Below are 27,456 nucleotides of genomic sequence, written 5' to 3'. Positions count from 1 at the left end.
AAATTGCATGAAAGCAATTTCTTTGTGTGAATTTACCTTTGAATACTGAGTGTCAGTTGTCAGTACTGACACGCAATTTCTTGGTGTGAATTTACCTTTGAGTATCCATCTGTGGTACTGGCATAATGCTTAAAATGGAAAGTATTATAAAAGTGAACAAATTTTTACTAAATTTTATGATTACCAAAGCCATGTCTTGAGATATGAATTTTAGAATAAGTGTTACTTTTTAAAACAAAAAACATGATCAGAGCTTAAATACAATTCAAAATAGAAGTAAAAAGGAGGCAGATCCAGTGTTTAATTCTCTACCTTCCAATGCAGGGGGCATAGGTTCAACCCCTGATCTGGAAACTAAGATCCCACATGCCATGTGGTGCAGCCAAAAGAAAAGAAAAGTAGTAAAAAGGAAGCAATAACTGATACATAGAGATAAAAGACTATATCAAAAGTCATCTACAAAGCAACTGAACAAATACTCTGACATATGAGAAAGTACTCAAAAGAGAACTGAAAATTCCCAAAGCATAATTTAATCAATATTTCTAAGAAAGCTTTTTTTAATCTGACAAAATGATGAAAACTCATTTATCTTTAAAGGATCAACATGAATATTGTCAAAAATATACTTTTTTCTTTAGATAAATAAGTGTTTAATATTTAGAAGATGTGGAGTAGACATGAATAGAGACTTTAAATGAAGTATGAATATATATAAGTTATGGTTAAAACGAGTGAGCAACTACATGCAGACTATAAGATATGATGACAATTAATTTTTAAATAATATTACATCTTTAGGCATAATAGGTTAATTCACATTTTAAAATCTCTTTTTTATGAAGTTTGAAATACATTAACCAACACCATAAATTTTATTAGGAAAAAATGAATCCCTCAAGGCATTTGGGAACTTCTGAAATTTGGCATACAGGCATACATCAGAGACATTCCAGGCTTGGTCTCAGAAAACATCAAAAAAACTGCATTTTCAATAAAATGAATCACATAAATATTTCAATTTTTTGATGCATATAAAGGTTATGTTCACATTATACTTGTGTAATATTATGTCTAGAAAACATATATATCTTAATTAATAAATATTGCTAAAAATGCTATCATCTGACAACACAAGGTACCCGTAAGTTTTAAATTTGTAAAAAACAGTATCTGGAAAGTGCTTAAAGCAAAACACAATTAAATGAGATACACCATCAGTTGAGAAATTTTCCCTGTGACCTTTAAGATTCTAACCAGTTCTTAGATTCTAAGTTTAAAAAGCAGTCAGAAAAAGCATCTGGAAATTAGTTTCCAAAAGGTAGAAACTTCCAACATGAGTAAAATAATTGAAAATTCAATGTATTTTCACTAAGAAAATGAGTCATGCCTCTTCTGCTCACAGTAAATATATGTACATGTGTTAATACAACATATGTTATGTGTAAGAAAATAATAAGTAAGAATCTCAGTTAAGTAGATTTAGGAGATAGAAGGGGGAGTTCTCATACCCTGGGATGATAGCTGAGACCAACAGGAAAAAAAGACTCCTTTTGTTTCCTTGCAATGAAAAGTCATGGTTTCTGTTTTTATAGCCCTGCCAACTTCCTTTTCCCCTCTGTAAGAGTTCTCCTTCCCTTATGAGGCTTTACATGTGGCTCACCATGGTTGCAGACCCTGAATTGCAATACTCCTCTGATTCCGAAGAAACGCATCTTTCCTGGAGAAATATCTGCCTGTCTATTTGCTTTATGTCAATATTTGCATATAGTGCACATCTGTTCCTAAACAACTACACTTCCTTTCTCACTTATTACTTATATAATATTTGGTTATATCATTTCTCTTGCAATTATGACTGAGTTTATAGGACCAATAGGTAAATTCCACAGAGAAGAAAAAGATGGGAAGTAGAAGAAAGCATAGGGTGACTCATTTAAAAGAATGAAGGTAATAAAATTTAATGGACACTTGGAAAATGTAAAGTTACTAATATTCGTTTTTGTTTTCTTAATGGTAAATCACACAGCCTCTCTAGTCACAGACTCTTGGTTTATAACATGGTATCCTGGGTCCCACAAGTCCATAAGGTCAAGAAGTCAGAAGAAATGTCATCTGGTAATGCATAACACTCTAAAATAATTTAATGTAGAACAAATAGGGCTTTTCACCTGAATAACTTCTAGGATTATCACAGCATTCCAATAAAACACAGTAACTGAATTTCAGAAAAATGAAAGAACTAATAAATAAAGAAATGTTAAAATTATCTTGGGCTTTTCTCTGCCTAATAATGCAGTCAACTGTACAAAACATTTTAGAAAGAATTTCATCAAAAAAATTTTAATACAATGTAGGTCTCCTCCCATTTTTCACTAATTTGTAAAACACTGCTTTCATAGCTCGATGTCCAATAATTAGCATCTGAGGTGATAAGAAATGAGGTACAATGACAATATACATTTTTCCCCTAAAAAATAAAGTTTTAAAAAACAAATCTGACATTTTCCTTGTCCTTCAATGTTACTATTACTTTTAAAATTGAAAATAGAACCTAATATTTTATTTTGTTTCTGGATACCTGTTCTGTTAAAATATCATTATGAATTATTGTATTAGATAAAGTCTGAAATGTTACACAGTGTCTATTTTTTCCTGACTTTGCATAAGTGTTCTTTGACTTTGGATCTTCCTTGAGACATAAATTATAGGACTCTTAGAAAGACTACCTGATTAACTCTGAAAAAGAGAAACATATTGAACCAAAGTGGCTTACATTTTAACATGTTGAAATTACAGCACAGAAAAGAAAACTATATTTTATTTCTATAGTTACTTCAACCTCATAGAATATATAATATGGATTAATGGGCTGTTAAAAAATGTTCTATTGTTGCAAGTAGTATGCTCAATTTATCTATTATATCTTTCACCTAAAATTTATTGCCAGGTTATATGTATGCTATTGTGTAAGTGGCAACAATTTTCTCTTTCTCTCAAGGGTAATCACAGTTGGTATGGCACTTATATTTATCCAGTATACAAAGCTTAGACAGATGTTTCCCAGTGAGGTAGATTTCAGATGAAATTTACATTTCTTTCCTGTCTCTAACCTAGGAATTGTCCTACTTATTCCTCCTTTTTGTTCCCCATATAAATATTTCCAAATAATTTATTATTGAAGTCTCAAAAATATATATATCCATACATATGAATATATATGATATATATGAATATATACATGAATATGAATATATGATACATATGAATTCATATATGATATATATGAATATATCCATATATATACATACATATATCTTATATATTATATATATATATGAATTTGACTATGACTAAGTGTGTGGAAAATTCATAGAAGATTCAAGTTAAAATAATGACAGTTTAGTTCAGTCGCTCAGTCGTGTCTGACTCTTTGCGACCCCATGAACCTCAGCACACCAGGCCTCCCTGTCCATCACCAACTCCTGGAGTCCACCCAAACCCATGTCCATTGAGTCAGTGATGCCATCCAACCATCTCATCCTCTGTCGTCCCCTTCTCCTCCTGCCTTCAATCTTTCCCAGCATCAAGGTCTTTTCCAATGAGTCAGTTCTTCACTGCAGGTGCCAAAGTATTGGAGCTTCAGCTTCAACATCAGTCCTTCCAATGAACACCCAGGACTGATCTCCTTTAGGATAGACTGGTAGGATCTCCTTGCAGTCCAAGGGACTCTCAAGAGTTTTCTTCAACACCACAGTTCAAAAGCATCAATTCTTCAGCAGCTTTCTTTATAGTCCAACTCTCACATCCATACATGACCACTGGAAAAACCATAGCCTTGACTAGATGGACCTTTGTTGGCAAAGTAATGTCTCTGCTTTTTAATATGCTATCTAGATTGATCATAACTTTCCTTGCAAGGAGTAAGCGTCTTTAAGAATAATATAGGAGCCCATGGTGGGAAAGTGTTAATTACTCAGTCATGTCTTGATCTTTGTGACGCCTTGGACTGTAGAGCCCACCAGGTTCCTCTGCCCATGGAATTCTCCAGGCAAGAATATTGGATTAGGAAATCATTCCCTTCAGGGGATCTTCCTGACCTAGTGATCGAACCCAGGCTTCCAGCATGGCAGGCATATTCTTTATGATCTGAGCCACTTAGGGAAGCCCTGATGTTAATCTAAACATGATGAAGACTATAATACATTATACATTATTATTTATTGAGAAGAAGCTCTAGGTTAGCCACATATATTAACACATTACTTACACTCTACACAACAGCTCTGCGATTGTCATTACCAACTCAAATTTTCAGAAGAAAACAGTATGACTTGCCTGAGGACACACTCATTACCGAATAGTGTCAGAGTAAAATCCTAATGCTTATCTGATTCCAAAATTAAATTATTTTTCACTCTACCATTCTGATTATACCAACGTCCTTAAAAGAATCATAGCATAAAAACATTGGGGAAAAGATACGAAAATTTTATTCTTCTTTCTGTGGTTTATGTCTTCTATTTATACTTCAATCCTAATTTTTATCTACTCTAATGCTTATAATTATAGTTATGGAAAATTATACTTTTTAAAATTATAGTTATTGTAGGACCATATCCTCTGAGAAAATATACATTTCTATATACCAATGCTAGTTGTGGCTCCAGAGAATTGGTACTTTGATAGGACAAATTTCAAAAGATCGAATAAATACACTTTAGAAAAAACTATAAGAAAATACAGCACCACAAATTTTATTTATTTTGCTGCTCTTTCATTGTTGTTACATAAAAACATCATTTATATCTCACATGCAATGCCAAGTATAAAGAACATAAACATTACAGGCAGGCAAATCCTGAGTTCAAATTCTGGTATTACCACTAATTAATGTGTGACATTGTGCAGTTACTTAGCGCCTCTGATCTCTGGTTCCTATTCTACGAAACAGAGTAGAAAACTACTGTGAAACTTTTTACCCATTCAAGATATTTTACTAAACACTTTGTATGAGATAGAGTTCTAGACCTTAGAGATATATCACCCAGAAAGAATGAATGGATAAATGAATCAAATAGTACTAGGCACTGGGAATACAGAATTCAGCATTCTCTTTTCTCAGAGTACTCACAGTCTGGTAGGAAAAACATCTGCAATTTAGTTAAACAAGTGACTTAATAAATCTCTGATAATTGCTATGGTATGGTCAGTACCAGGTGTTATTTCAACACACAACAGAAGCACCTAATCTTAGATATGGTTCCCCAGAGGAGTGATGTACAAGTTTATACAAATAACAGGTTCAGATTAAATGAGATAAACAGGAGGGAAAGGGGTGCTTTTAGAATATTCCAGAAAGATGGCACTTTTGAAGGCCCAGAAGGCAGAGTACATAAAATATATGAGAAACTGCAAGAATTTCAGAATGGCTGCAATAAGGTGTAAGACAGAAGTAGTGGAATTTTAGGAGCTATAAACAGTCTTGAGAGACAGATTCAGAAATGATCACCATTGATATAATAAAGACTTGGAAGTCAAAAGGACACCCAGGGAGTATATAAAGAATGAGGCTGAGAACAAGAAAAGAAATATTGAACAGTTCTGGCAATGTGGCAGACACAAGAGAAATGCTAGATAAAGTAGCAACCAAACATTTTAACATATAGGTGAATGTGTAAAAAAAATAATACAAATTTTCGGGGCCCAGAAATGAGAATGGTGCAGAAAACTAGACCAGCTAGTGAACTATAACTGCTGGGAGTGTGTGTGTGTGTTTGTGTGTGACTGCTTGGAAAGGCAATAGAAGAATGATAGAATTATAATCTACATGTTTGAGGATTAATGTCAGCTTCAGATAGATGATAATTCTTTAATTCCACAAAGGCATTTATCCTAGTGTAGACCCAGTCTCAGAGGTTAAAATGCCACGGAAGGGTGCATGAGATGACATTCCTCTCAGTACAGGAGATGTCGTAGCTCAGACTGTAAGTGAAAAAATATATCATCTTTCCTGTACATGTATGGACTATATCATAAGCTCTAGTTTCTACAGTTCAGGAAACCTCAAGCTTAAAAACTCAAGGTAAAAATTAACCCAGGACACATGACATTTCCAAGAATTATCAGGGTGTTTTAATGCAACTGATATGAAGACAAGTCTTAAGGACTTCCATAGAAAGAAAGTGCAGTCATTCAGTCGTGTCCGACTCTTTGCGACCCCATGGACTGTAGCCTGCCTGGATCCTCTATCCATGGGATTTTCCAGGCAAGAATACTGGAATGGGTTACCATTTCCTTCTCCAGGAGATCTTCCCAACCCAGGGATTGAACCCAGATCCCCTGCATCGTAGACAGACACTTTACCATCTGAACCACCAGGGAAATCTCATAGGGCCCCCCACCCCACAAAAAAAAAAAAAAAAAAAAAAAGGGAAAATAGTCTCAAAGTTCAAATCACAAAAAATAAAACAAAAATTAAAAAGGTGAAAGAAAAAATCTGGTGAGAGAAATTCAGGAGATGCAGCAAATTGAAGAAACACATCTACAAGCTCTCCACATATTTTAAAAATATCTGACAGAAGTGAGATTGAAATATGATAGGTACTATAAAACAGGGAAGTCAAAATTTAACTAAAGGAGAAAGACAAATTGTTTAAATGTAATGTCATTCTGAGATATTCTGAGAAAAAAAGTAGGGGGACATGAAAAAGAATCAAATAGAACATTTAGAAATGAAAACTAGAGCCTTTAACTTTCAAAATGCATCAGTTCAGTTCAGTTCAGTCACTCAGTCATGTTTGACTCTTTGAAATCCCATTGACTGCAGCACACCAGGTCTTGTCGTCCCTCTCCAACTCCCAGAGCTTGCTCAAACTCATGTCCATCGAGTTGGTGATCCCATCCAACCATCTCATCTTCCGTCGTCCCCTTCTCCTGCTTTCAATCTTTCCCAGCATCAGGGTCTTTTCCAATGAGTCAGTTCTTTTGCACCAGGTGGCCAAAGTTTTGGAGCTTCAGCATCAGTCCCTTCAATGAATAGTTGAATAATAGTTGAATAGATCAGGATTGATCTCCTTTAGGATGGACTGGTTGGATCTCCTTGCAGTCCAAAGGACTCTCAAGATTTTTCTCCAACACCACAATTGAAAAGCATCAATTCTTCTGTGCTCAGCTTTCTTTATAGTCCAACTCTCACATCCATATATGACTACTGGAAAAACCATAGCTTTGACTAGACAGACTTTTTTTAGCAAAGTAATGTCTGCTTTTCAATATGCTGTCTAGGTTAGTCACAGCTTTTCTTTCAAGGATCAAGTGTCTTTTAATTTCATGACTGCAGTCACCATCTACAGTGTTTTTGGAGCCCAAGAATATAAAGTCCATCACTGTTTCAATTGTTTCCTCATCTATTTTCCATGAAGTGATGGGGCCAAATGCCATGACCTTAGTTTTTTGAATGTTGAGTTTTAAGACAACTTTTTCACTCTCTTCTTTCACTTTCATCAAGAGGGTCTTTAGTTCTTCTTTGCTTTCTGCCATAAGGGTGGTGCCATCTGTGTATCTGAGGTTATTGATGTTTCTCCCAGCAAAAGTTAAATTACAAATTCATACATTTGAAGGAACAATTATTAAACTGGAAGACAGGTCTGAAGAGATCTCCATGGTTTCAATTCAAAAATAATGTAAGAAGGGATCAAGAATCATGACAAATAGACTAAAATGATCAAGCATTAACCTAATAGTTCCAAAAATATGGAAGAGAGAGAATGGAGATTAGATACTATTCAAAAGGAAACTTCTCTAGAATTTCCCAGAATTTATGAGAGATATGACTTTAGATATAAGCAGCACAGTCTATCTTAAGATAGTTAAAAATAAATGTATGTATAGAATCACTGTAGTAAAACAGCACATACCAAGAGGAAATTTATAAAACCTATACTAACCTGTAAATGATTGACAATACTGAATCAGGAGTGGAAATTGTACTCTCATTTCTAAACAAACAAACAAACAAACAAGAAATGAGAATGTTTTAGAAAACAATTTACTTCCTTTCACAAAGAAAATAATGAAGGAGTATCTGAAAGTTAGGCAGAGACAAAGGAACCAGAGAAGTGTAGGGGTTAAATGAGGAAATGTCTTCTCATGGAAGACAAGAGGAAAAAAATGTTTCAAGGAGAAGCACAGCTATGATGAAGTCTGCTCAGATAACATTAAATACAAACTGACATGCCCTACCCAGATTTTTTTTTTCCCCTTGTTGAGCTTGACAAAGGCCATTTTCATGAGTTTCCACTTTTTATAGTAAACTAAATGACAGATGGATACACAAATTTTATTCAACTTTCCCAAGACATTAGTTATGAGGAAAGTAAGAATTAATGTGATAGCTGATGAGATGTGTATGACCAAAGGAGAATTTTGTATTTATGCTGGTAGTAACCTTTTTTAAGAAAGTGAAAGTTGAACATGCATAAATATTAATGAGAAGAAACCAGTGGGTTAGACTGAAAATACAGGAGAGAGAAAAGTTAGATTTTCTGTTTTTATACATTTTATGGCAGCAGAAATATTTTCAAAGACTGGATTCATATCTGAGAGTAATAAGCATCCCTGACAATTAAAATAATTATTTTTAAATAAGTTTACTTGAATTCTTAAATCTAAACTTGTATATGTACACACAAATATATAGTTTTATACAAAATAGTGACAGAGATGGACTAGATTATGGACATATATGAGCCCAGAATTTCACTACCATATAAGGACCCAGTCCTACTGTATAAGGATTACACATATCAAAGAAAGGATATGCATAAATTTTCATGGATAAAAATGCATCAATATTTAGAAAATTCACATATAAGTACACCAGGTAGCATATCATTTAGTTTCTTATTTCTTTCATAGCACTTGTCATAGTTTTTAAGTATTTTGTTCATTACTGATTGAACTTTGGTTTTTATCCTCTCCCTCTTTTACCTCTAACAGAAACTTTGCCTTTTTTTTTTTTTCTTTAATAATCCAGGCATCCAGAACATAGTAAATTAAAATATGTGACTTGGTGAACTCTACTGCTGCTGGTAAGTAGCTTCAGTTGTGTCTGACTCTGTGTGACCCCACCAGGCTCCCCCGTCCCTGGGATTCTCCAGGCAAGAACACTGGAGTGGGTTGCCATTTCCTTCTCCAATGCATGAAAGTGAAAAGTGAACGTGAAGTTGCTTAGTCATGTCTGACTCTTTGTGACCCCAAGGATTGCAGCCTACCAGGCTCCTCCGTCCATGGGATTTTCCAGGCAAGAGTACTGGAGTGGGTTGCCATTTCCTTCTCCAGATGGTGAACTCTAGAAGACAGAAAAACTGATTTTACAATATTTGAGAGCACATAGTTGAGGCTCTGAAAAGGATACTGGCTCAGGAGAAAAAACAAAAGTTGCATCCTGACTGCCTTTTGGCAGTGTACCCTGGGGTAGGGTCCCAACTTCAGTCACCTAAGTTCTGCTTAAATGCTAGAAAAGATTTCATAGCAATGAATAGCAACTCATGATTCAAATATTGGCCTATGTATATAGTTTCTCTTTGCAAAATGCCAGCTCAGCATGATGGAAATGATGCTTCCTGGATCAATATAGGACTTCAGTCTGATATCTTTCAAAACATTTGAATATTAAAAAAAAAGATATGGAAATATTGCTATTTTCTTAACTAATTGCAATTAGACCAACTCCAACCCCAGTTGAAAATATATATTTCCATTTGAGAACATATACACATACATATATATTCTCATTTGAGAATAAAAAGTTATTTAGAAAGAAGAAAAAAGAAGATATATCTATAACAAATTTATTGAATAACATTTTATTGAATGACTACTAGATACTAGATACCAGGTACTATATAGATTTTATATATATTATTTGATTCTGATTATATATATGTTTGAGTATACATGTATGTTTGTGTGTATGTTTATATATATGAGAATGTGTATATAGTGTGTGTTTATGTGCATATATATATATAATTAATAAACATCTGCTATTAATTAATTAATAACCAATGAGGTGATGAATGCTACTGAACTCTTTAAAGGAGTCAAGTTTACTTTTGACAGAAATGTAAAGGGCTGCACCACAGAAGTGCACCATATGCGCCTCTATGTAAAGGTCAGCACCATAGAGGTAGCTGTAACTATTATTGCCCAGTGGCTAGCAGGCCAAGAAATTGCTTCAGTTAGTAGAAAGCTCTAGGTGCAAAGGAAAAGCAAGAGAAGTGGAGTGAATCATGAAATAGAGAGACATGGTAAGAAATTTAACCAGCAGGAAGGGACTAAATTAATAGGTATTAGGAGAGTAATTTTCACAAATCAGGTTGCATACAGAATTACCTGTTCATCTTTTAAAACTACCTATACCTGAGCCACTATTATACTTCAGTTGGTGAAACAGAGCATAATAAACTTCCCCAGGTATAGTGGATTCAATTGTATGGCTCAAAAAGGTTTGTCCAATTTTTAAACCCTAGTACCTGTGTTGTGACCTTATGTAGAAAGTGTCTTTGTAGATGTAATTAAGTTAAGGATCTTGAGATCATCCTGGATTAAGAGTGGGCAATGACTGGTGTCCTTGTAGGAGAAAGAGACACAGAGAAGAATCTATGTGAAGACAAGACAGAAGACTAGAGTTATGCTGCCACAGTCAAGAAGAGTCAGGAGCCCACAGAAACTGGAAGAGGCAAGAAAGCACTCCCTTTAGGGGGAGGCTCTGCTAACATCTTCTGTTTGACCACTTCCAATTTACCCTGATTCATGGACCTAGTATTCCAGGTTTCTATGAAATATTGCTCTCTACAGCATCAGACTTTACTTTCATTACCAGTCACATCCACAGCTGGGCACTGTTTATGCTTTGGATCTGTTTACTCATTCTTTCTGGAGTTATTACTCTTCTCCAGTAGCATACTGGGCACCTACTGACCTAGGGAGTTCATCTTTCAGTGTCATATCTTTTTGCCTTTTCATACTGTTCATGAGGTTATCAAGGCAAGAATATTGAAATGGTTTGCCATTCCCTCCTCCAGAGGACACATTTTGTCAGAACTCTCCTCCATGACCTGTCCGTCTTGGGTGGCCCTACAGGGCATGGCTCATTGTTTTACTGAGTTAGACAAGGCTGTGATACATGTGATCAGTTTGATTAGTCTTCTGTGATTGTGGTTTCCATTCTGTCTGCCCTCTGATGGAACAGGATAAGGATAAGAGGCTTATGGAAGCTTCCTGATGGGAGAGATTGACTGGGGGAAACTGGGTCTTGTTTTAATGGGCGGGGCCATGCTCAGTAAATCTTTAATCCAATTTTCTGTTGATGGGTGGGGTTGTGTTCCCTCCCTGTTGTTTGACCTGAGACCAAACTATGGTAGGGGTAATGAAGATAATGGCAACCTTCTTCAAAAGGTCTTGTGTATGCAATGTTATATTCAGTGAGCCTAACCCTGCAGCAGGCCTCTGTTGACCCACGCCTCTGCCAGAGACTCCTGGACACTCACAGGGATGTCTGTGAAAGTGCTGCACTCAATATGCCAGCAAATTTGGAAAACTCAGCAGTGGCCACAGGACTGGAAAAGGTCAATTTTCATTCCAATTCCAAAGAAAGGCAATGCTAAAGAATGCTCAAACTACCACACAATTGCACACCTCACATGCAAGCAAAATGATTCTCAAAATTCTCAAAGCCAGGGTTCAACAGTAGGTGAACTGAGAACTTCCAGATATTCAAGCTGGATTTAGAAAAGGTAAAGGAACCAGAGATCAATTGCCAGCATCCATTGGATCATTCAAAAAGCAACCCAAAAATTGTTAAACTAAATTTTGAAATAAACTGTGCTATTTTCGACTATTAATTGTCCAAAGGGCAAAAATGCAAGTTTGTGTGAAATATTCTATTTAATCATGAAATACCCTTATATTTAATGCTACAATGTGGAGATGGGAATTACATTTGTTTGGATAATTGCTCCCATCATAAATTAGTTTTGCATATATAAACAGTCATTAAGTGTATGTTAAATAAAATCAGAACTATGGTGTTGGAGAAGACTCTTGAGAGACCCTTGGACTGCAAGGAGATCCAACCAGCCCATCCTGAAGATCAGTCCTTGGTGTTCATTGGAAGGACTGATGCTGGAGCTGAAACTCTAGGGCTTTGGCCACCTCATGCGAAGAGTTGACTCATTGGAAAAGACCCTGATGCTGGGAGGGATTGGGGGAAGGAGGAGAAGGGGACGACAGAGGATGAGATGGCTGGATGGCATCACCGACTCGATGGGCATGAGTTTGAGTAAATTCTGGGAGTTGGTGATGGACAGGGAGGCCTGGTGTGCTGCAATTCATGGGGTCGCAAAGAGTCGGACACTACTGAGTGACTGAACTGAACTGAAATAAAATCAAATATGAAAGTTGATTCCCTTAAGTCAATAGTTCCTAAAGTGTGGTCCCTGGAATAACAGCATGACCTACAGGATCAGAGGCTCTGGGAATGGGCTCTAGCCTTCTGTTTTTAATGAACCCTACAAGATTTTGATTTATGCTCAAGATTGAAAACAGGTGCCATAATGGTACTAGAATGTGAGTGATTATTTATACTTTTGGAAGGCACTAAAAATACTAATCCTTGGGTCCTACCCCAGAGATTCTTATTTAAGTACCCTGGGATGAGGCATGGGCAGATAATATTTAAGCTCCTCAGGCAATTCATTAACTGACAGCTATAGTTGAGAACCAGTACTAAGTCATGTCCTTAAAATGAGATTGACCATTTAGCTCCTTGACATACTTCTGAGACAAATTTCACAGTTTTAACATTTCCTCTCTTATTTGCAGCATCAAATTACAGATTCTCCTTTCTATATAAGGAATCTGCTAAAACATTTAAAATATTATTTACATATTAAGACAAAATCCTCAAGGGCCTTCATAATTATGTAAGTGTGTGCCCACATATAATCTGAACCCTAAATGTGCAATTAACTTGTAAAGGCAAATGCACGTAAAATTAATTAGGTTTGTAAAGAGGTGATAGTGAATCCCACTGAAAATTTGACCCCCCCCTTACAGTCCCATCAGCTCCTAATTATGACCAGAAGCATTTTTAGTCACAGATTTCTCATGTTTTTAAACTCAAATTTTAATATTATTTTCAATGTAAAGCAAACATTACTAAACATAACAGAGGTGGTTTATGGAACAGAGGTGTAAAAAGAAAAAGTGATTTCAGAATCTCCTAGTTGGATTAAATTTATAGGAACTTGGCTAACACCATCAGGAGAAGTGAAATATGATCAGTCCAAATTTTTAATGATGCTTAATAAAACTGGAAATTAGCTGAAACTATATTTATTTCTGGACTACAGTCAAGTATAGTGACTGCTTTTTTTTTTAATGCAGCAAATTAAACAATTTACTTTTTTTTTTGTCATTTTGTATTCAGTGCAGAGATAATTTCTGTTTTGAAAGAAATTTAGGCAATTCTCCCTAAACTTTAAAAGTTTACGGAGAGCTTCTCTATTGATGCAGATTTTTTGTTAAAATGACAATCTGAGTGTTAAAAGTATGTTGCTAAAGAGAGGAACATGTTTGGAGAGAAACATATTTCTTACACTATAAAAGGGAAATGGTACTGATACCAGCCCATATGGTTTACTGATATTCTCTAAAATTTCATATTTCAGAATTATGCTATTTGACAAATAAACTTCACATTGTTTGTATACCCTGTGGTGTGCTGGAGGCATCTTGTACCAACTTATAGAGCCAATTCTTAAATTTTCAAGGATTTTTGAGTCAGTTGTTAAGCACACAGGCAATGTTTTAAAACATAATGATAAATCATATAAACTTACAACTAAGTAACATTGAAAACAAGGGTAATTAATACAGTTTATAATTTTCTAGGTATTTTGCTTTTGAAGTTATTTATGTTGACTGTGTCTGTATCATGGAAATACTGCATATTGTTATGTACATGTTCTCCTCCATATTCAGAGAGTCATATTGTCAAATTGATATTGGCCAGTGGAGTATTTACACCACAAAAATAAGCAAACACTGGTTTGGGGCTCCTCTCCACTAAGATATGTTAATTTACCAACACACAGATGAATAAAATTCCATACAGGTTTTTCTGCATTTAAATCAGATAGTTATGGATATGTATAATGGCATTAACTTCCCTAGTAGCTCAGTCTATAAAGAATCTGCCTGCAATGCAGGAGACCTGGGTTCAATTCCGGGTCGGGAAGATCCCTGGAGAAGGAAATGGCAATCCATTCCAGTATTCTTGCCTGGAGAATCCCATGGACAGAGGAGTCTGGCTGGCTAGAGTCCATGGGGTTGCAAAAGTTGGATACGACTTAGTGACTAAACCACCATAATGCCCCCTATCTGCACCCTATCCTTGGCTTCCAAACCAAGTTCACTGAAATGGTTGAGTTTTAGTTTCAAGCATAGTTGGATTCATGGTCTGGTCCTGTTATTTATTCATTTTGTTATCTCACACATGTTATTCATGACTTAAAATTTTGATTCTCTTAACTGTAAAATGTGGAGAGTAATATACTTCCAGTAGATTTGTTGTAAAGATTCAGTAAGAAAATACGTGTCTGGGCTCCTGACACTTTTTGTCCACTCACCTCATGAAAAGTTTGTTAGTTTGCTGGCATGATTATTTTCATTATTATTGAAATTTTAGGGATTCTTCTCTTTTGATTCAAATTACTAAAATAAAGAAAAAAATATTACACTAGATCCATTACTAAAAATAAGTCAGCTCAAAGTCCTGATCAAAATACTCTAAAGAGCTCATCACAAATTTCCTAGTCTATTTTTCATGGCATTTCTTTTCTGACTTGGGATTCTAACTCCAAACTTTCTCTGTATTTAATGTTTTCGGGTTGCTCATTATCTTTCTGGGATACTCTGGATGGAGATGCTAAGAGAAGAAAAGCATTTAAGTTTTTCTAAAAAGTAGAGCCCTCTAGAAGCAGACCCAGTCACATGACTAGTCTGGACATTGGAAAGGAGAGAAAATACACTGCTCAATCCCCTTAACTGGCCAGCCCTCAGAAATTCTACATGTAAAATGTACAATTATATAATTCTCTATTTGTTTTTTTTTTTCTTTTAGTATCTCTACTGTCTTCTGTGGAAAGTCAATTGCCAATGATTAATACTTACTTTATCTAGATTTTTTTGAGAGGTTATAAACTCATATGTTTATAGGGGCTTAGTGTGATATAAAAAAATTAAAAAAGAAAAATTTTAAGTAAACAGTGAGTGCACATGCTAAACAGAACCATTTGAATTGAGGAGTTAGAAAAACATCTCCTTATTTCTCTACTGGTAGAACTACTAAAACGTGGAGTCAAAATATTAAAAATACATACCCAGCTGTATTCTATTTTAATAAATGTGCTACACATGTCTAATTTATGCTGTCCCATAGTAATTTAAAATATCCAAAGCCATGACTGAAATAAAGTGGAAGACTTAGAAAATCTGCTTCATTTCCTTATTGTGTTTTAGTACTCAAATGATAATATGGCCTACTGATATATGGGTACAAATGGGTGTAATTAAATTTGCAACTTTATGTGATAATAGGAATTTTGCCCTTAAAAAATGCTTTCAACTAATAAAAATTTTGTCCTTCAAAATGATACAACTCTTTAGAAATGAAACAAATGGCTTATCAACTGTGTATTCTCAGCCTCTATGGTGTAATTGCTCCAAGAGTGTAACACATGCATACAAACAAGAAGCATGCCCTCCTCAGTTACTCCACATGTCACTGGATGAGCTATTCTGTTTGAAAAATTTAACCATTATATACATAAGATTAATTTGAGAATGTCCTGTTAGCCTTATAATAATCACTTCCTACTAAAATCTGCAATGTTTGGATCCATCTATTTTAGCCAATGATATAGCTAGTGCCTCATGAATGGGATACATTCTGCAGTTATCATTAAAGTACACACTCAGGCCCAAAAGGCAGTAATAACAAGTAACATCTTCTGCCTTGTTGACTTGTATTTATAAAGAAATAAACAGCCTTTTAATAAAGATGATAGTGATAGAATCTTCTGTTTGACACAGTCTCCAATAACAGCTTGAAAGCTCATAACTTACCACAAGATGCTATTTCGTCCGTCTGATCCCCACAGTCATCTTCCCGGTCACACAGCCATGCTCTGGGAATGCAGCGCCCGTTTCCACAAGAAAACTGGTCCACTTGGCATGTCCTGGCTAAGGTAATCAATTAACGCACAGAGGATAAATTTAGAGATCTTTTGAATAATATCAAGGATAAAATAAATCATGCAATAACTTTTATACATAAGATATTAAATTGCTCTATTAGATAAAATAATTTTAAATTAAATCTTTATTAAAATTTTGATAATGCCACATTGTCTGCCTTTTCTAAAGTTCACTTGCTCTGCCCTTCAATTAAATGAATGCTAAGTGACAAGATATTCTATAATCCTCACACATGTTCATAAATAAAGCTGTGAATTCATTATTTTACAATTTTTGTCTGGCACATGCTGATGAATATATGAATGAATTAAATTTCCTCTAACTTTTAATTAACAAAAATTTATTTTGCTTAGCCTTGGACAATAAGCCAAGAAACGTGTTGTAATGAAGGAGGCAGGATTTGGAGATATCAGGGCAACTGGTTTCTAATTATGGGGTCAAAATTGTCTTTCTCCTATAATGTTTTCAATGCATTTATTTTTGATCTATAAATGAGTTCAAGTATGGATCAAGAATGCAGAAAATATTTTCTAAAAATATATATTTAGCCTTACAATGGATTTTTTAAACTTACTTTTAAGTGCAGTGATACAGAAATGTATAACTTTTCAATCAAAGTATATTAATGAACTTTGCTTTGAGCTCTCTTAAGGGTTTCAAGGAACACACACAGGAAACCTTGCTTTCTAGCCAAGAGCAGTGGTTCAAAGTCATTCTGTAAAGTGGTTATGTTCTACAAGACGTTTGATTGCCTTTTTCTATTATAATCAGATCTACTTTTGAAAGCATGAAAGTCTAGATAGCTTCCTAATTCTTCTTCCAGGTCTTAGTTTGTCACATACTTGTTTTTATTTATTTATTTATTTTTTAATTTTTTTATTAGTTGGAGGCCAATCACTTCACAACATTTCAGTGGGTTTTGTCATACATTGATATGAATCAGCCATAGATTTACACGTATTCCCCATCCCGATCCCCCCTCCCACCTCCCTCTCCACCCGATTCCTCTGGGTCTTCCCAGTGCACCAGGCCGGAGCACTTGTCTCATGCATCCCACCTGGGCTGGTGATCTGTTTCACCACAGATAATATACATGCTGTTCTTTTGAAATATCCCACCCTAACATTCTCCCACAGAGTTCAAAAGTCTGTTCTGTATTTCTGTGTCTCTTTTTCTGTTCTGCATATAGGGTTATCGTTATCACCTTTCTAAATTCCATATACATGTGTCAGTATGCTGTAATGTTCTTTATCTTTCTGGCTTACTTCACTCTGTATAAGGGGCTCCAGCTTCATCCATCTCATTAGGACTGGTTCAAATGAATTCTTTTTAATGGCTGAGTAATATTCCATGGTGTATATGTACCACAGCTTCCTTATCCATTCATCTGCTGATGGGCATCTAGGTTGCTTCCATGTCCTGGCTATTATAAACAGTGCTGCGATGAACATTGGGGTGCACGTGTCTCTTTCAGATCTGGTTTCCTCAGTGTGTATGCCCAGAAGTGGGATTGCTGGGTCATATGGCAGTTCTATTTCCAGTTTTTTAAGAAATCTCCACACTGTTTTCCATAGCGGCTGTACTAGTTTGCATTCCCACCAACAGTGTAAGAGGGTTCCCTTTTCTCCACACCCTCTCCAGCATTTATTGCTTGTAGACTTTTGGATAGCAGCCATCCTGACTGGCGTGTAATGGTACCTCATTGTGGTTTTGATTTGCATTTCTCTAATAATGAGTGATGTTGAGCATCTTTTCATGTGTTTGTTAGCCATCTGTATGTCTTCTTTGGAGAAATGTCTGTTTAGTTCTTTGGCCCATTTTTTGATTGGGTCATTTATTTTTCTGGAATTGAGCTTCAGGAGTTGCTTGTATATTTTTGAGATTAATCCTTTGTCTGTTTCTTCATTTGCTATTATTTTCTCCCAATCTGAGGGCTGTCTTTTCACCTTACTTATAGTTTCCTTTGTAGTGCAAAAGCTTTTAAGTTTCATTAGGTCCCATTTGTTTAGTTTTGCTTTTATTTCCAATATTCTGGGAGGTGGGTCATAGAGGATCTTGCTGTGATTTATTTCGGAGAGTGTTTTGCCTATGTTCTCCTCTAGGAGTTTTATAGTTTCTGGTCTTACATTTAGATCTTTAATCCATTTTGAGTTTATTTTTGTGTATGGTGTTAGAAAGTGTTCTTACTCAAACTCTTCCAGAAAATTGCAGATGAAGGTAAGCTTCCAAACTCATTCTATGAGGCCACCATCACTCTAATTCCAAAACCAGACAAAGATGGCACAAAAAAAGAAAACTACAGGCCAATATCACTGATGAACATAGATGCAAAAATCCTTAACAAAATTCTAGCAAACAGAATCCAACAACATATTAAAAAAATCATACACCATGACCAAGTGGGCTTTATCCCAGGAATGCAAGGATTCTCTAATATCCGCAAATCAATCAATGTAATACACCACATTAACAAATTGAAAGATAAAACCATATGATTATCTCAATAGATGCAGAGAAAGCCTTGGACAAAATTCAACACTCATTTATGATTAAAACTCTCCAAAAAGCAGGAATAGAAGGAACATACCTCAACATAATAAAAGCTATATATGACAAACCCACAGCAAGCATCACCCTCAATGGTGAAAAATTGAAAGCATTCCCCCTGAAATCAGGAACAAGACAAGGGTGCCCACTCTCACCACTACTATTCAACATAGTGTTGGAAGTTTTGGCCACAGCAATCAGAGCAGAAAAAGAAGTAAAAGGAATCCAGATAGGAAAAGAAGAAGTGAAACTCTCACTGTTTGCAGATGACATGATCCTCTACATAGGAAACCCTAAAGACTCTCCCAGAAAATTACTAGAGCTAATCAATGAATATAGTAAAGTTGCAGGATATAAAATTAACACACAGAAATCCCTTGCATTCCTATATACTAACAATGAAAAAACAGAAAGAGAAATTAAGGAAACAATACCATTCACCATTGCAACAAAAAGAATAAAATACTTAGGAGTATATCTACCTAAAGAAACAAAAGACCTATACATAGAAAACTATAAAACACTGATGAAAGAAATCAAAGAGGACACAAACAGATGGAGAAACATACCGTGTTCATGGATTGGAAGAAACATACTTATTTTTAAATGCTTGATTTTATTTTCCCTTTTGTCACTCTGAACTATAAATCTGTTTTCCTATATTATCAGTACACCAGAATTCCTCTTAATTAGACAAAAGGAAGGAGTGGGGAAATTGGGAAGGAGACACTCAGACCTATTAACATTTGTGTTAGATGAAGATTTGACAGTTGAGGAGCAATTAGAGTCCGAGTTCCTGTGGCTATGACCAGAGAACATTTTTGGTTTATAGACATCCCCTTGTTTCCTGAGCTTGAGCAACAGATTGGTGTTTTCCTATTTCATCAGAACAACCTGTGAACTTTAATACTAATGGCTTGTATAAAATAAAGTGCGGTTCAAAGTCATCCAAACACACTACAATGGGTTTTCATAATTCAGAGCTTCGGAAGTCATTTAAAATACTTTCTGGAAAGTCATATACTAGTCATTTTCTTTAAGAAAACTGCACTTGCTCTGTAAAGATGTATATCCATTATTGGTGAATATTTAGAAGATTACTTGAGAAAAAACAAATGAAACATTCTGATTTGATTTCTTAGATTGGATATAGTATTGCTATTCTCAGTGTCTCTAATTAGAAAGACCGAGAAAAGTGTTGCTCTGTATTTGGCTTTGATTATGTGGATAAGGGTGCTGAATCTAAAATACATTATGCCGTATATGATTTTTCCTTTTTGACAAGTAAGCTGTTTTAGATTAATAGACTTTAAATAGCACAACAAAGTATGATTCTGAAGTTTTCAATGTTCAAAGTTTAAAGTAAGATTTAATATTCCTACATTACTTTATTTTGTTAACCTTATGAATTTTCTGCAAAATTACTCTAACATTTAGAGTAAATCAACAATGTTCCTAGTGTCAACTACAAATTGGCACTTGCCATCTACCTCTACAAGGATTAATTCATATGCTGCTGCAGCTGCTGACATTCAAGACCCCATGAAAGGAGTTCAGGGTAGAGATCAGAAACAGGGCCCTCTGTACTCAGGGGAAACTGGCAGAATAGGTGTTCGGATGGTTAGACATTTTCAGGAGCCAATTTTATGAATCCAACTCTTGTATCTCCTCATATCTAGAAAACCACTAAAATCCTTCATGGTGATGACTGTTTCTCTTGACTAGCAAAAGCTTCATGAGACTAGTAGAAACATTTTAGAAAAAATATATGCTTGATTACATGTACTCTCCCTTCACCAAAATCACCTATATACTGATCTTCCCCCTTTGCCTCTTTGGAGCAGTTTCTCAGAGCAGTCCTCATTTTGCCCCAAATAAAACTTAAGTTGCAACTCTCACATTGTGCATTTTTTAAGTCAACACTAGGTAGTTTTTAATAAAACCACATTTGCATTAGCCTAAAGAAGTGTGAAGATGTTGGCACTAGTTAACTTGGTGGGAGGAGGAAGGCACAGAGCTGTGAGACATATTATCAGCTTTCTTCCTTTGAAGAAAAAAAGATATTATCACATATTTTCATCTCCATTAAATCTTCTAATTGACCCATAATGAGATTATATTATAATCTCCAATACAGTGTTTTTCCTTTTAATTCTCTTGTCACTCTCCCAGTCATTCATGTTAATTCTATCCAGTTTTCTCCAGCTCTCTTCTTCCACCAGTACTGGTCTAATGATCAGAGAGGAGAATGAGAAAGGACTCCTAGGTGCCTATCTCACATCACGTAGGATACTCTCACATCGTGATGGGAATTTGTGTATCCTCATTAACTAGGAAACTTGAACAACTGTTATGACTCTTTATTTCAAAGAATAATTACTGGCTTATGATAAAAGGACACTATGCCCTGAAAATATATGAATTCATTGTCTTTTCTAATCATGGAGAAAATAATCTCCTTAGTCTACCAGGCAAATTTAACAGATTTTTAGATAAGAAAAATGCTTCATTCCATAAATCTACAAGTACTGTCTATATGATATAATCAGATTGACTAAATTATCACCTTTTAAATCACTAGATTTGCATCAAGAAGACACAACCTTGACTTTCTCAGTTCTTGTCTCCATTAATTCTAAATTAGTTTGGAGGTGAGATTGGTAGAGCAGCCCCTGAGGACTCTAATTTTGTAGCAAATTCTGCTCTAATGAAGAGGAAATTTACACCTCCTCAGTGGAACTGTTTATTTAGCAGTGAATCAGAAATTCACTGTCAAAATGTGAATTTTTTCTCCCCATCACTAAGGATGCTTCCCCTGCGGTCATGTAGCAGTGAGAAATCCCACAGTGCACAGGAGCAGCAAGGAGCCGGAGGAGGACAGAGCTTGATACCTTGTTCCTAAACTTTACCTGCAATGTATCAAAGCATTCTATTTAAACAAAATCTATGTCATATGTAAATATACTCTTCAATATCTTGCAAAAAAAATTCTGATTTTTAAAAATATATCAGGTTTCCTTAATGCAATCCTATTTGTCTAGTTTGAATTTAGTTAAAATTTGTGGGGGATATGAGAACAAATATTATGTAATTGAACCAGATCTCTATGCTGTGGGAAAAAGCTGGTCTGACATTGCCTGGATTGATGGCATCACCGACTCAATGGACATGAGTTTGAGTATACTCCGGGAGTTAGTGATGGACAGGGAGGCCTGGCATGCTGTGATTCATGGGGTCGGAAGGAGTCGGACGCGACTGAGAGACTGAACTGAACTGAGCTGAACTGAACTGACATTGTCTAGGCTTGAAGCCAAGGATCATCATGGTTACTATAGGGAAACTTTTTTTTTTTTTTTTAATCTAACTACTTCTCATCTTTGGCCTCTAGGTCTCCCTCAAAAGCACACAAAACTATGTTTTGTTGTTGGTGATGAAAAGCAACTCCTAAGCCCTGCTTATCAGCTCTGTTCTGCCCCCTTTGTGTACCCCTTTTTGCTTCCAGGCTCTCTCTCCGACCGCCCCCTACCCCTCCAAGGACTTCACTCTCCACAATCTATGCTCCCCAATCACTCATTTATTTTTTTCAGTCAAATATTTCCATCACTTAGAAAAGTATAGGAAATATCATTAACATCTGTTTGTCTTCTTATAGAACTATCAAATCTTAATTTTTTCTATATTTGCTACAGATTTTAATTTAAATAAAAGTATTATACTTACATTTGAAGTCCCCTATGTAATCTTTCCCAATAACATTTCCCTTGCTCTTTCATAGAGGTAATTGTTATCCTTAGTTTTTTTTTAATCTCTATATTTTATTCCTATTTTTATATATTTGTTAATCAACAAGCACATATAGAACATTTTTGTATTTTTATATTTCATGTGAATGGCACTAAATTGCTTATTGTTACAAGATTTTGAGTTAACACTGCTTTTTGAAATTCCTGTTGATATTTGAGTTCTAATTTTTCATTTTAATTGTGAATACCACATGGTCTTATCAGATTATATTTTCTAATTAAATGATTTAAACTGTTATTTAGACATTTTTCTAATTTATTTATTTAATTTTGGTAAGGCTTAGTTTAGACAACCCCTCCTGTAGTAGGCTTTCCAGGAGAGCCAAAGATTAATTAGTCATCCTTTTTGCGCTCCCATTTGAGGGTCAACTTAGTTCTATGGGAATGAACTGTTTGAATGTCTTTTTCTTCATCTTATCTCATAACTTCTTACAGAAATTACTGTGTATTTTTCCTCATTCTATCTTCAATGCCGTGATAGATATTTATTGAATTAGTAGATCCAGTGAGGAGAAATCCCAAAGAAAAATAATATGAAATTGGTTTGTTATAAGAAAGAATTTTCATTTAGATATAGTCACACTGCTAAAGGCTACAAGATAGTGGATTTAATTACAAAATAATCCCCATACGAGTAATATTTTATCTAGGATACATATCCATGCATACATCTATATCTAGAAATGTAGAGAAATAACTCAACCAGGAAAATCATTTAATGAATTTGCCATATTTTTCCAAGATAGTGAGCTGTATGACCTATTCATCTTGGTAAAACAAAATGGAAATACATTGTAACATGACAGCATAGTTTTCAAAGCTAAAAGCCATATTTATTTTTCTCTTTGTATTTTTTTTTTTCAATCAGAAAGACATAAGGTGACCATAATAGCTATCATAAATATGACATGAAGACCTAACAGTGAGTAGCAGACTTCAGCTGCTGTCACTTAAAGTAGCACTTGAGGTGCAAACAAGTGGCATTCTATTTTCTAGTGAACTGAGGCCTGGAGTGTCTTAGAAATCTTACTAATTAGGATTAATTTTTTTATTTGCTCTTATACATAACATTTTCACTTTTTCTATGTAAGTAGCTGATCAATCCCAAATCCTTCTTTAAAAATAATGTAGAAACAAGCAAATTTTTAAAAATCAAATAGAAATGAAGAAGACATGGTATTATGAATTGAGACAGCTATGCCTGTTAATTTAAGGTGAAAGCAGATCTATCTGTTTAGGATGTAATACTATATAGTCCCTGAGTTGAATCTTAATATAAAAGAATAATAATTGCACTAATTTAGAAAGATGCTTCATTGTAAATTGCAGTCATATCCTAAAAGCAACCTGGGAAACATTAAATTGACCATGTCTGTAATTCTAGCTAATCCTCAAGATAATATAGTTTGGTAAAAAAAAAAAAAAGCAACGGCCCTGGAGAGAGATGAAGTGAGTTTTCCTAAATCCTCACCAATGATATGAGTTAAGGCAAATCTCTTCTTCGACCTCATCTATGAAAAGAATGAACTTGAAGGCAGGAGCCTAGGCCCAACTGGTCTCTAAAGGTCCCTTTTTGTTAGATAGTCTTTGGCAAAACACCCTTATGAAAGACACAGAATATCTTGAAAATAATCAGTTGCTCTAAAACAGTAGACCGAGCTTTTAATCAAGCGACAGGAGAATGACTAGCCCATGGATCCTCAGTAAATATGTCACCATGGGGAAAAAAAAAAAAAAAAGAATATAAAATGGAGGCTAGGACTACGGAATGGTGGCTGTTTCATTCTTGTTGCTGTTACTTAGTACATGGTGCAAAGCTCTGGAAAATTTATACTTCTACAGAGTTGAAAGTAATAAATGCGGAAATTGAGGTACAGGGAGGCACAAGTCTTTCCAAGAATGCCAGTTTCAAAATCCAGAGTACAAACCAGGCTTCTTGACCTCTTGGTCTTTTCACTATGTGGTGCCTTTGCAGCTTTCACTAATACATTATAATAATTTGTATTTAGTATGGCTTATTTTGGCAAAGAGAAAAGGTGAGGTGGTTGATAGATTTTAACAGTATACGTAATGGTTAAAAAAATGCTGATCATATTAATAAGAGTCACTAAATATATGACTTTTTGTCATTGTTTATTTATTTATTTATTTATTTTGGTCATTGTTTAAAGAGAAGCACTAGGCAGCTGCTAGTCAGGATCATTTTTCAACACTTATCTGATTAAGAATGATCTTTTTGGCCCTCAGCTGCGATGTGTACCATGAGCTGTATATTCCCATTCAATGAAAATCTAGCTAAGGATTCAAAGATTTATTGCAATACAATACATTATATGGAAATATAAGTAGGCTTAGTGGACTTGGGATTTTATTTTAAAAACAAACAAACAAACAAACAAACACATGAATAGTGTGCCAGGAACAGAAACCTATTTACAGAGAGATATTCTACAGAAGACTAAATAAAAGCATATAAATTATTGTTTCAAAGTTAAAAAAAATAATAATTCTCCTTGTGAGATAGCCTAAATCATAGTATACTCACAAACCTCTCCCTCCATTGCCAAGTAAAATTTAGCAGGGACAAGTTTTATCCAAGTGGTGTATTGACAGTCAACCTGCATGGATAATATGCCAAATTCCTTTGAAAAGCAGAGTGATACCCAAAGAATAAGTAAAAGATAATTTGTATCCTAGCCTTTGCGGCATCGAACTCTAAATTCATTTGCTCCTGCAATAATCAGATCATCAGCACTAGGAAATTTCAGTTTAATTTCAGGCATCTTTATGAAGAATAAATGTGGAAGAGATTTACGTATACATCCAAGCAAACCTTTACCTGAACATGTTTGATTGGATTCATCTTCATTGCTCCCACAATCATTAGCTCCATCACAAAGCCATCTCTTGGGGATACAGCGATTATTCTTGCATTTAAACTGATCATCAGGACAGCTATGATTGTCTGGGGTGGGAAGGGGGAGGAGAGGAGAAGCAAATTTAATAATTTCAAATGAGATAAAATTATGATTATTTTAAGGGAAAGATATGGAAAATGTATGGTAATTATATTATAGTACAATTGATCTATATCTTCTGTCATTCAATGTCTCCTATTTTATACCAAATAATAATATACTAGACTGTGTTAAAATGTAGTAGTTGTATAGAAAAGATCAAGGAATTCAAGTTCATATACAAGGAAATATATTCATTTTTCAAGTCTTCAGTAAAACCAACTATATCAGTGTCTCTTTTCTCATCCCTAATCACAATAGGTGATTTAGCTTCAGATTTTTTTACCAAAAACATAGAGTTAACCTCAAATGCTAATGTGGAACATAACAAGTATGTATGAAATAACTTAATCATATATCAAAAATACTTTTTAAGAAAAATCATACATCTACACAAGTACTTCTTGAAACATTAAATAAGCTTGATTGTGTTACCTTTTGCTCAATGTTTCCTGGGGCTAGAAGGAAAATTCTAAAGAGAAAAATGCATTACTTGGTACCTGGAATTGGTGCTAAATAGGAGATTCTGAGTAATTTTAATAATGAAAATAATCATCATGAGTGTTTTCCCCTAATACAAACAAATAAATGTGAAGCCACAAAATATACTGAGGACATGACCAAGCCTCTAAGTGAAGCTGACCACAGCTAAGGATTAAACATCTAATATCTAAGCACAGCAGGAGGCCATTTAATGTTTACCTCCTGTGATTTTTTTCCCCTGCATTCTGGAGTCTAAATTCCTAACTGATGTGGCATGCTCTTCAGTATCTGTTTCATAATTTCAACATTCTTTCTGAAGTAATTTTCCTTGTGCCCTGTAGTTGCACTTCTGTATGATAAAAATATATGTTGGTATTAGTTTTATTTAGAATTTGAAAAAATAGGCAATTTTTATCATACTGTTGCATAGCAAATGTATTCCTTTCTAGTCAGTTTCTACAAAACACTATTTATTTAAAGTAGTCATAGTGATGAAGCAGTTTTTATCACTTTTCAGAAGTTCTCTTTTGTGCATAGGAAATAAATGTGAGGAAAAGGCCTTCTGTTTTCTGGTATTTACGTGTGATTAACATTTTCTATTCACTTTAGGGACCTTAACAAGAATAGCTGCTCAGGAGGATAAAAGTCATCTAATATATTAGAGGGTCAACATTTTCAAGTACTAACATTATGCATAAGCACTTCAGTGAAGCTTGATCAGAAACCTTTGCTATCTTCACAGTTATAAAAGGGAGGTTAAAAAGGAGGACCAAATACAATCCATTTGTCTTGTGATTTGGAGTTGAGAAGTAAAATGATAACAGAATTCAAGGTTGAAGCTTATGAGTATTTGCGATCTAAAATAAACTCCTGAAATGAATTATGCAGTGCTGATATATTAACTACAGGACCCCAGGAATATAATGCTGCTTAGAATCATTGCAATGTTTAAAGAAGACACCATATTACTGGAAGGTGACCAGAGATGTTTAATTTTACTTTGCCCCTCTGATTGAGTCATTCATTCATCCATGTGCTAGCTACTGTGCTAGACACTGAGACCACAAAGATGCTACAAATTAATGTGTCCCCTCATATTCACCTATTAGATGCATCAAATAAATAAGCATACAGATGCAATATGGTTTGGCAACTACCATCATAAAACAATATCCAAGAGACATTTAACTCAAAGTGGGCTGTACTGGGAAAAGAGATGGCTAGCATACAAAAAAAGACTTCCCTGTGGAGACGGTGGTAAACTATGGTGAAATTCATAA

General features: G+C 34.9%; 1 protein-coding gene across 1 annotated transcript in view; it reads right to left on the bottom strand.

Annotated features, from left to right (window-relative positions):
- The window catches only part of LRP1B (LDL receptor related protein 1B), a 1,867,078-nt gene that overhangs the window by 813,840 nt on the left and 1,025,782 nt on the right, over window positions 1-27,456 (bottom strand). Inside the window, exons 17-18 of the mRNA XM_061135390.1 lie at window positions 25,516-25,641; window positions 16,195-16,311 (exon numbers count right to left, since the gene is read on the bottom strand). Of these exons, the coding sequence (XP_060991373.1) occupies window positions 16,195-16,311; window positions 25,516-25,641 (243 nt within the window). The remainder of the gene's footprint in view (window positions 1-16,194; window positions 16,312-25,515; window positions 25,642-27,456) is intronic.

Source organism: Dama dama, chromosome 33, assembly GCF_033118175.1.
Source record: "Dama dama isolate Ldn47 chromosome 33, ASM3311817v1, whole genome shotgun sequence".
NCBI classification, from domain to species: Eukaryota; Metazoa; Chordata; class Mammalia; order Artiodactyla; family Cervidae; genus Dama; species Dama dama.
The sequence above is the reverse complement of the archived record's forward strand: the minus strand, read 5'-3'. Positions and strand labels throughout refer to the sequence as shown.